The sequence below is a fragment of the Octopus bimaculoides genome, chromosome 24 (assembly GCF_046866305.1).
Source record: "Octopus bimaculoides isolate indiv1 chromosome 24, ASM4686630v1, whole genome shotgun sequence".
NCBI classification, from domain to species: Eukaryota; Metazoa; Mollusca; class Cephalopoda; order Octopoda; family Octopodidae; genus Octopus; species Octopus bimaculoides.
The window spans coordinates 925,122-937,204 of record NC_142951.1 but is presented as its reverse complement, the minus strand read 5'-3'; the positions used below and the strand labels follow the sequence as shown (position 1 = coordinate 937,204).

Here is a 12,083-nt window from a genome sequence, read left to right as displayed (position 1 = left end):
TATATATATACACACGCACACATGTATCATCATCATCATCATCATCATCATCATCATTGTTTAACATCTGCTTTCCATGCAGGCATGGAATGGATGGTTTGACTGAGTACTAGCAAGCTGGGAGGCTGCACCAAGCTCCAATCTGATTTGGCAAGGTTTCAATAGCTGGATGCCCTTCCTAACATCAACCACTCCAAGAGTATAGAGGGTACTTTTTACGTGCCACTGGCACAGGAGCCAGTCAGGTGGTACTGGCATCGGCCATGTTTGAATGATGCATTTTACATGCCACTAGCACAGGTGGCACTGGCATCAGTCGTATGTATGCATATATATATTATTTTTAATGGTGAAAGATAGTGTTGAGAGCCTGTGTATTTGTGGCCACCATGTTGTGAGTTTTGGTTGGCTGCATGTATTATAAATAAAGGCAACTCACAAACGTCCAACCATATTTTATTGATAGAAAACTGTGTATAAATTATCATAGATTCACTGGTTAGCAGAATAATAAGTAGGAATAGATTTACTGTGTTAACTTAGACATTAGCAATCTGGAAGAGAAATGCAGATACAATAATCATTGCACATTGTAGAAGCTTGGAGAAGAGAACCACAATGTGTCTTGTTTGAAGGATAACACTGTGCTCCACTGTGACCTGTCTTGCCTGAAGACTAACTGCAGTCTGCTGTGATTTCAGCACCAAACTGTTTAACTAGGGTAAAAGGGCTGGTTGCTTTTTTCATGAATGAGATGAAACAGTAGTGGTGTATACTCATGATCGCAAACTGATAATTTTGCAGTCGGGTCTCAAATCCCTATACTATAAATAACTGCATGTAGAATATTGGGTTTAAAAAACCCCTTGGCTGGAAATAGAAGTGGGTGAGGGCTGGTGCCAGGAGTGACATCTAGCCATAGAAAATCTGCCTCAATAAATTGCATCTGATCCATGCGAACATAGAAAAGGGAGGTTAAATGAAAATGATAACTAGATGTATGTATAAAGAAGATTCTTGCATACACACATATATATATATATTGATATGTATGTATATAATATATATATGTGTGCATGTGCATGTGTGCATGTGTGTGTGTGTGTGTGTGTGTGTGTGTGTGTGTGTGTGTGTGTGTGTGTGTGTGTTTGTATACACACACACATACAGGTTTTTTTTGGATAGTTATCATTAATTGCAAAATGAAAGGTAAAAAGAAGTGGTAGCCCCTTGCTCAACTTTCTTCCTTATTTTAGAGGAACAGGAGACACTGGAAGTGGTTCTCTACAACCAGCTCACAACAAAATGTAACAAACAGGGGTAGATAGATAGATAGAGAGAGAGAGAGAGGGAGAGAGAGAGAGAAAGAGAGAATTAAAATAAGAAAGATGATGGTGGTATCTGTGTCAATGACACAAGTGAAAACTGAATGAAAAAAGACATGATGACAGCAAAACACTGACGGCGAACAGACGTCAGCAGTGACATCATCATTAACAACAACAACAACAACAAAAACAAATAATAAAAACAATGATAGTCTATTAAACTATAAACAACACATGGAGCGAGCATCTCATCTCTGTCTTATACTGGAGATGACATCTAGAGATTGGCAATAAATCAATAAGTTGATTATTGATTTTTCGTTGCAGACTTCTGCCTATATTTCCCTCTTTCGGTGATTTCCTGTCAGGGTATACAAGCTGGGTAGAGCTAACAGCTTGCAATCTCACATACTTGCAAGAACTGGCTAAGATGTAATTAGAATTTCACTCGACTATCCGAGGAAGATGGTAAACAGACCGAAAGAATTGCTGTTTGGGAGGTGGGGGGGGGGTAGAATTGCTGATTCTTGGACAGTTGTCACTGCTAGATTTGGTCTATACAATACTGTTCATGTATGTATAGTCTGATGTGAATATATATTTATGTACGTATATGTGTGTATATATATGTATGTATATAATATATATATATTTATATATATATATATATATATATATATATATATATATATATATATAAAGATATATATGTGTGTATATATATATATATATATATATATATATATATATACACACACACATATATATACAATAATATGTATGTGTGTATATATATATATATATATATATATATATATATATATATATATATATATATATATATATATATATATGCATATATAAAGATATATATGTATATCATCATCATCATCGTTTAACATCTGCCTTACATGCTAGCATGGGTGGGACAAATATATATATATATAAAGATGTGTGTGTGTATGGGCTTTTGTGACTATGTACTGTGTCTGTATGTATGGATGTGTATCTCCATACGTGTGGCTGTGTGTCTCCATATGTGTTCTTGTGTGAAGTGAAGTGTGTGTGTGTATATGGTCACATGCTTCAGTCTTCATTTGCATATGTGTGTGTATATGTGTGCTTGTCTGTTCATATTACCGATGTACCTATCTGTCTGTATGTCTATCTGTTTACATTCATATCCATTTGCCTACATACATGTGCCTATACATATATGTATACACACACACACATCTACATAACAGCCCACAAACTATTCTACCTGTATATAAATACATACAGACAGACAGGTACATAGGTAATATATTTTGAAAGCACAACTATGTTAGAATATAAGGATTTTTCACATCTCCATATCAGACTTCCATAGTCTGTTTGGAATAATGAAGTTCTAAATTCCTTGCTGTCAGCATTTCCCAACAAGCTCAACCTCCTCTTCATGCTAGGAAGTTGCGGGGAACATAAACACACCAACATTGGCTGTAATGAATCAATAAATATTATCATTACCCAGTTCAGCTGCAACTAAAATAACAGTTTTTCCCTCTTTGTCTCTCAATGCAGCAGAGTCCTTGGTGAGTAAGGTCTGAAATAGAAATGGTTGAAATAGGTTTAAAAATACACAAATTATTAAATCACTAGTGAGATTTACAGGGTCACATATCATTAGTCAAGCATACACATATTAAAAAAAAAAGGCCCCTGGACGTTACTGCCTTGGGTTTTAGGATTGGTTATCTGGTTTCCATCATGTGTAAGTGACCAAGATCATAACATTCCCTTGAATGGGATGCTGGTCCATTGCAGTGTTGTTCCAGTCCATAACTGAATGAACTAGCTCCCAGTTTAAATGAGTGAACTTGCTCAAAAAGACAACACACCATTCAGTCCAGGAATTGAAACCATGATCTTGTGATCATGAGTGAAACATAAATACAGCCGTTCATTTGTCATTGCGTTATTTTGACCACTTGTAACTGCTGAACAAAGATGGTGCACAAGTTGACTGTTTGGTGAGAACAGTCAACTAGTGCATTAGTTGATTGTACAATTGCATTGAGTAAATGTCTATAGCCTTTTCTGCAAGATGACAGACTCAATAACAGAAAGAGTGAAGATTGAGGAAGCAAATAGATGCCAATTTTTGAAGTTAAGTTTCTGGGTAAAGGTTTACTGGCAAAGAGAATGATTGGTTAAGAAGTGGCATGCTACAGGGTCAGTGCACAACACCCCCAAAACAAAGAGAGCCTACAGTTTGAACACCAGAAGTTATTCAGGATATTTGCCAAAGGATTACTCAAAGTCCAAAGACAGTAACTCATAAATTGGTGCAACCGTCTCACATAAGCAGGAGGTCATGACAACGGATTTTGAAAAGTCAAAAGTTGAAACCATAGCATTTCACATGTGTACAGCAATTAAAAACCTACTTTTCCCATTGAAATAACACAATGACACTTGTAAACGAAATGCTGGGTGCTTTTTTTGTGTGTGCAAATTTATTTCCGTATTCACACTATGCTACAGAACCTGGGCTGTTTCTTAGTATGCCATCCTGTATATACAAACATATGAATAGGTAATGGGTCAATACATTGATTTGAACTCTGGACCCTTTGTATGTATGTATGTATGTATGTATGTATGTATGTATATTATGAGCTTCCATAGAGTCTCTGTCATGCATTTTCACTCCCAAGGTACTGGTTGACCTGGGGCTAAAGTAAAAGACATTTGCCCAAGATGGTGTACAGTGGGACTCAACCCAACACTACCTGGTTGTAAAGCAAGCTTCTTCACCACAGAACCGTACCTGCAATACTTTCCATGTAATATGCTTGCCTAAACAGGTTTTCGTTTTCCTTATTGTTGTCCTCCACAGTTGACTTTTACAGGTCATTCACGGTCGTACTTCTGGTTCTTCATGTTGTGTTTTGTTGTAATTTGAGTGAATTAAGTTTCTTTGAGGGTTTTTTTTTTTATATTTATGTATTGTATAATCTGTTTTATGTGTGTGAATTTTAGGATGGCGTGTTCCTATGTTTGCAAATAAACTTGTCTATTTTGTGTCAAGTTACCAGAAAATCTTTCTCACATTTCTTTTTATTTTACCTGTCCATCCTTTTGTTTTTCAGTGTCAATTTTTTGTTGTTTCACTAAATTTCTTTAATGGACTTTTCCACCTGTATATGCTTAATGTGTTCAGGGCAATATTAACTTATTAATGTGTCTTTTATAAAGCAGAAATACTCTAATTTGAAGGATATTTCACTGTTAATTCTCTGAACTTCATTGCTTATAAGCCAAGAAGAGCAGCTTATATAGACTGATGAAAGAAGTGTGTAGGAAATATTTATTTTAAATAAGAATTTTAGGGACAGAGTGTAAGGTTAGCAAGAGGAGAGCCAGGAGATGTAGGGTCTTTTACCTGCAAACATTCAAGGGGTTCTGTTCTGCGGACTGCCCAGTGAAGCCATGTACGTCCACTGTCATCGGTTTCAACTTCTTCATCATTCTGCCATTGGTTGGCTTTACATAACAGTTCAAAGTGGTCAATGTGGTCAAGTCGACAGGCCCACATGCTGGGTGACAGTCCATCTTTGTCTCGAGATGATACATTAACGTCATGGGGCAGAAGAAGCTGTAACATACAAAAAAAAAAAAACGTGCAAGGACTAGATATCAATTGAATTACTCAGCCTACCATCAAAGCTACCATCACCACTACCACCACTGCTACCACTACCTTCACCATCTCTGCTATCACCACTACTACCATCACCACCATTACCACCACTACCCTTACTATCATCATCAACTACACCACCAATATGTCAAGACTCTATGAATATATTATATACACTTGTTTCACATTTCCCTCATGTTTCATTACAACTTATAATATTCAGTGCACTAATTAGCTGTTAATTCCAAATTCACAACCAAACAGATCAATAGTCAAAGACATTCTACCATGACCATCCAGTCAAAGACAACATTGTCTAATGTATCTTTCTTTACTTAAGGCAGTAGAATGTACAGTTTCAGGGAGTTTTGGTTGCTGCCTTTAGCAGGTCGAGAGAGCACACACATATAGGCTCTCTGATAGGCTCTTCACCAGTCTAGTATCCACAGTATACCTCTAAGATTTGAATAGACAGAGGGAATGAAGCAGAACAGTCATGGTTAGAAGGCAGTTGACTAATAGTTGTGTAATGGCTACATTACTTTTCAACCACCACCACCACCACAGGAGCCATGATCATGATGACAACAACGACGATGACCACCGCCACCACCACCATTATATGTGAGTGAGAACACTCCTCAATATATAGGTTGACCTGTTCAATGTAACAGCCAACGTTTTAACAATCAGCCCCTTAACATCTTTAATATCTTAACAAACCTCCACCACCCCCATTATCAAAATCTTCACCATCATTTTAAGCCCCCTAATCCTCATCCCCATCACCACTGCTTTTATGACCTCCTCCTCCTCCACCCCACCCCACCCCTTGTTGGCTGGTTCTATGTAAGGGCTTTTGTTTCTTACTGTTCCATGCAAATAAAATAGGTTAGAGGAGGGAAAGGGAATCTGTAAAACAGTCTGTTGGCTGATCTCAGGGAAGGGGTAGGGGTTAGGGAAACAAAGAAACATTTAGAATACAGAAAAGAAGCCATACCTTCAGACAATCAGTCGATGGTGTTGCAACAGCCCAGTGGATCGGAGATCGCAGCTGCGTATCTTGACAGTGTATGTCACCCCTGCGGTTCATTATGAATTCTAAAGCTTTGCAGTTGCTGTCATAACAGGCTTTGTGGACAGCAGTTGAACCATCTGTGAACGAGAGAGAGAAACCAGACTATTGTGCAATTGGTCTGGAAGGATTTGGTGACTGTGGTAGCAGATGATGTGAGGACTGAGCTGGGGATGTGTGGTGTGCAGTGTGAGGAGTGTGTGTGTGTAGGGGTGTAATGTGAGTGTTGAGTTGTGGATGCGTGGTGGTGTGTAATGTGAGGTGCTGTATGTTGTGAGGGTGTTTCCGTGGTAAAACCATGATGATGAAAAAGAGGATAAGAACTGAATATCATTTTAAAAGACAGAAGTATTCATGAAATTTAAATGTTTTCTGAGCTGTGATGGGCACCAAGAACTGGTGCTTGTCTTCCTTTTTTTATGTTATGAAGTGGGTTGGGTGTGAGATAAATCTCCCTCTGAACAAAATGATTTTATCACAGGTGATATTCTTACCTGATAGCAATTCATCAAAAAATGCCGCTGCTGCTTATAAACAGAGTTTTTTAGAGTAATTGTTTTTGTAGAAGTTGGTTAAAAAGTTTGCTTCACAACCATGTGGTGTTGGGTTCAACCCTACAACTATAACCTTGTACTGACTAATGTCTTGTGAGCGAGACTTAGAAACTGTACAAAACCTCTCATCATCATCATCATCATCATCATCATTTAATGACTGATTTTAATACTGGCATGGCTTGGACAGTTTGACAGTAACTGGCAAGCCAGAGGACTGTGCCAGACTCTATTCTGATGACGGAACAGATTGCTGCTCATTCTCATTCTCGCTCTGATGATGGAGTAGATCTCTGATGTATGCATAGCTATTGCATGTTTTGCACGACATGCACCATCTGCACATCTGTTCTTCGAACAGCTGAAAGAGACTTTCTGCACACCTTTTTTTTATATTTCCTTCCTTCTTATCACCTGTACTCATTTAACAACTCAACCAGAAACTACACATCAGAAAATACACACACACGTGTGTGCGTGTGTGTATGTGTGTGTGTGTGTGTGTGTGTATTTTCTGATGTGTAGGAACTATAAACACTAAGAACACAGAGGAAACAGATTTACTTCAATGCCCAGGGGTTCCTTAGAGAAAGAAGACAGTTTCTGTTACCTACGTAACCAAATTAGCAGTAGAGGAGGATGCTCTGCAGTTGTTCAAATTGAAACTGGTTGGACAAAGTTCAGAAAGCTTGTTGGTAGCAAAAGCCTCTCCCTCAGAGGTGTTTACTTTGCTTGGGAGTTTATCATTCCTAATGGCTATGATAATAGGATTTGAATTCATGACCACCACACTGCTGCTGTTTCCTAATAAAGAAATGAAAAATGATCTTCACACTAAAATCGGTTCCCCTGTCCCTAAGAAATCTGAGACCTTGTGCTACTAGAAGAAATCAATAATCAATTTCTTTCTTTCTTTTTTTTTTTTCTTTTTGCCCACAATCAATTCGACAACACTTTCAGTTTCTGTCTGTTGTCCAACCCAGACCGAATGGAACATGAACATTAACTGATGATGATGATGATGACGATAATGATGATGATGCTACTGCTGATGATGATGATGATGATGACGATAATGATAATGATGACGACGATAATGGTGATGATGATGATCACTCCTCCACTTTTAGGTAAAGGTAAAAAAAAAAAAAACCCCAGCTGAAACCATTAGATTTCCCTTCACTTCTCAAGGCAATTCAACTTCTTGGACTCTGCAAACACTCCTCACTCTATTTAAAGAACATTTACATAGCAATAAACCATAACTAGAACTCTTTTATTGTTATTTCATTGGCAAACATTCGGAATGTCTCAAGTACAATCAGAGAGGAGGAGGAGGAGAAGGAGAAGAAGAAAATTAAAAAAAACAATTGATGAAGGTCAATATAAAGTATATATTCATCACAGCCGATGATTATCGATCAATATCAATGTATTTCTGATGAATATAAGTGATGTGAAACACCTTCAATAGCAGCTTCAAATGAATATCATTGTTGTTGTTGTTGAGGTTTTGGTGGTGGTGGTGGTGGTGGTGGTGGTGGTGGTGGTGGTGGAGTGGTTTGAAGATAATATTTTAGAATTTAACATCTTTTTTTTTTTCTCGTTTTTAAAAATAAACCTGAATAAAGAATTTACTTATTTCTAAACTGAAAAATATTGATTCTGTTAAGAGCTAAAAAAAGATGACTGTTTTTAATATTTGTCTTTGAGTTTGTGTGTACGTCTAAATCTATACTTATTTTCATATAACTAACTCATCATCATCATCATCGTTTAACTTCCATTTTCCATGCTGGCATGGGTTGGACGGTTCGACTGGGGTCTGGAAAGCCAGGAGGCTGCACCAGACTCCAGTCTGATCTGGCCATGTTTCTACAGCTGGATGCCCTTTCCTAATGCCAACCACTGTGAGAGTGTAGTGGATGCTTTTTACATGCCACCGGCACAGGGGCCAGAGGGGGTTGGCATCGACCATGATTGGATGGTGCCTTTTACGTGCCACCGGCATGGGAGCCAGTCAAGGTGGTGCTGGTATCGGCCATGTATGTTAATATATTTATGTATATATTCATATAAATGAATTATATTTAAATATGTATAAATAAATTAAATCTAGATTTTATTTAAATCTAATTTTAGTTTGGGGATTCATCTTGGATTGAATCGAGGAATATATGTTGTTAGACCCCAAAACCATGAGGTTGCAAAGTGAGCTTATTAACCACACAACCATTCCTCTGCTTATATGTCTATAGATCTCTATATATCAAGGTGGAATTAATTTAACCCTTTCAAAATCACAAAAATCTCCAATTCCTGCCTTCATCTGGGTCACTGTCACAATTGTGAATTATTAAAAGTTCTCTTTTATGAGATAATTTGTCTCGGCTTGAACATACTCTCTCCCATCAAGTTGTACTTGCCAAACAAGTACAGCTGTAACGTGTGTGTGTGTGTGTGTGTGTGTGTGTGTATTTATGTATGTATATTGATTGTACATGCTTCATACAGTGAACAAGTGATTGGCCCATTGGAGTTCTGTAACCAATAACACTATTGTTTATAAATGAATACAATATAATATTAATAAATAAATATATTCTGCCACTGCTGCCGATACCACCACCACCACCACCACCACCACCACTACCATGACCACAGTCAGGTACTTTCAGTATTTTAATATGTATGTATATATATATATATATATATATATATATATATATATATAAATATAAACAATATATGAGTATATATATATATATATATACACATCAGTAACAACTTTGGCACTTGGGCTGTTTGGGCAAGAAACAGTCACATACCATTAGATTCCTCTATCAGAGAAAGATCATCAATTCACCGCCTTTGAAGCTGACGAGCCTTTTGGGGGTTGGCTTTGATTAAATCAACTTGGTCAATGCCTGCAAGGTATTACCATTAAAGAAAAATTCAGGGTTTTATATAATCTCTGGTGGGATAAAAACCTGTGGCCTCTGGAATAGAAATCTGACATGCTATGTGTTGCAGTACACATCTATTTTTTCCTGTTTTCTCGTTAGTTCTTTATGGTGGTGCCCCAGCACGGTCACAGTCCAATGATTGAAACATGTTAATGATGTTTTGTTAGGAACAGCAACCTTTCTAAACTCATTTGTCTGACATACAAAGACATTCACTATCTTCACCCTATGTTTCTATCTACCTCACTTGAAGTTGTGGGGGCTCTTTTGTCTCATTAATGCTGGTACCATGAGAAAAAAAGGGACCCTGTACACTCTGTAAAATAGTTGGCCATATAAACCATGCTGAGACAAAAATACTGGAGCATTGGATCCTGGGAAGCAGGAGTACAAATGATGATGATGACAACGGCAAATTGGATTATTGAAAAGAAAGAAAGAAAGAAAGAAAGAAAGAAAGAAGGAAAGAAAGAAAGAAAGAAAGAAAGAAAGAAAGAAAGAAATAAAGAAAGAAAGAAATAAAGAAAGAAAGAAAGAAAGAAAGAAAGAAAGAAAGAAAGAAAGACAGACAGACAGACAGTTAGCTAGATAGATAGATAGATAGATAGATAGAATGAAAGTATGGATGATGAATTTAGGCTTTGCCTGTCATGCATCCAGAGTTGATTAATGCACCAGCGAGATTTGGGGTTGATAGAAATTAACTAAGCACCACTCCTCAATCGTGATAGCATTGTGCTTAAATTAGAAACAATTATTAACCAATGAAAAGAAAGGAAGTGTTCCACAATTGTAAAATACTGACCACAGAGGTGAATATTTAAAGGTGGTTTGTCTTTACTATTCTACATTTATTAACCAAAAGAAATTGTGTTTACTGTATAACTGTGTGTCAATGTTGAACTGGTATTTCTACTGCATTTCATTGCTTTCTTTGTGTGTGTGTGTGTGTGTGGGTGGGTGGGTGTGGGTGTAACTGTAATGTTATAGTGCTGGACTATTGATATTATGGTCGTAAATTCTGATTATATTGCTGTGGTTGCATGTCACTGCCTTAAGCAAAGCACCTGAAGCTGCCTGCTCCAAGCTGCCTGACTGGATGTGAAACAAGTTCTACTTCTACTTTAGTGGGGAATTACTAGCAGAAGGAAGGGCATCTAGGAGTAAAAGCAAAGCTTTAATCACACACACACACACACATTATCTCAGAAGGTTGGCATTAGAGTAGTTATTTATTATGAGTATTATTTCAAGTCAGAAATTAGGTGAAAAATTGTCAATGGCCACACAAGAACTGGCAATGCTTCTGGCTACTGTGATGTGTGTGTGTTTATATATATATGTATGTGTGTGTGTGTATATATGTATATATATATATATATCATCATCATTTAACATCTGTTGTCCATGCTGGCATGGGTTGGATGGTTTGACTGGGGTGGCGTGCTGGAAGGCTGCACCAGGCTCCACTTGTCTGATTTGGCATGGGTTTTTATATGGCTGGACGCCCTTCCTAATGCCAACCACTCTGAAAGTGTAATGGATGCTTCTATGTGCCACCAGCATGGGTGCCATTTGTGTGACACTGGTATCTGCCACGATTGTGATTTTACTTGGCTTGATGGGTCTTCTTCTCAAGCACGACATAATGCCAAAAGTCTTGGTTATTGCCTCTTTGAGACCTGCCTCCGTGAGGCCTAACTCTTGAACAGAACTCAGCCACTTTGTCTCCGTGAGGCCCAATGCTTGAAAGGAAATAATAATAAAAAATCACAAAATATAATTCATAGCTAGGAGGGATAAGAATACAGAGAGGAATGGTAAAACAGGTTAAGCTGTGAAGAAAGATTCCAAAAGAATTCATGCACAAGTGCTTGACGGTGTGGGGTGGGTGGCATCCCCAGTGAACTGAAGAAATTGTGGGCTTCAGCTATCAACTTCTATTCAAATTCAGCCATTATAGGTGAACATAGCGTAATTGTTGAATGTTCAGTGATAAAGAATCACAGCTTATTGAATTGTTAGTGTTAAGTCCTCACCACCACCACCGCCACCTCCCTCTCTCACAACAGTGTCCTTGATTTATGCTAATTACTTGTCACTTTAACGAGATTCAAACTCAGCATTTTACAATTAAGTTTTAGTATTACACAAGGCAGACAAACTGCTTCACTTATTAATTTCTATCTGCTGTTCAACTTTGGTGACAACAATTTAAATTGATTATTCTCGCTATTAACCATTTCATGCAGATTACTCCTGGCATATAATCATGCTAGCGTAATCCTGTTCATAAATCATGATCTCCTTAGAAACAGTGGTTACTGCAGCATTAAATTTCATGGAAGAAAAATATTCTCTTGGGTAGCCTTCAAGTCCGATGGAAGTTTTGTGGATAAGCTTGGTATCTATTTCCTACAATAAGAGGAACTGAAGTGACGTGTCCGTCAGGAAGATGTAGGATGAGGTAGT

General features: G+C 37.6%; 1 protein-coding gene across 4 annotated transcripts in view; it reads right to left on the bottom strand.

The window, feature by feature from the left end:
• LOC106871370 (uncharacterized) overlaps positions 1-12,083 on the bottom strand; it is a 121,934-nt gene that overhangs the window by 61,374 nt on the left and 48,477 nt on the right. For all 4 annotated transcript variants that reach the window (XM_052976725.2, XM_052976728.2, XM_052976727.2 and 1 more), the window contains 3 exons: positions 6,017-6,171; positions 4,759-4,971; positions 2,841-2,916 (listed from right to left, as the gene is read on the bottom strand). In XM_052976725.2, coding sequence (XP_052832685.2) covers positions 2,841-2,916; positions 4,759-4,971; positions 6,017-6,171 — 444 coding nt within the window. The remainder of the gene's footprint in view (positions 1-2,840; positions 2,917-4,758; positions 4,972-6,016; positions 6,172-12,083) is intronic.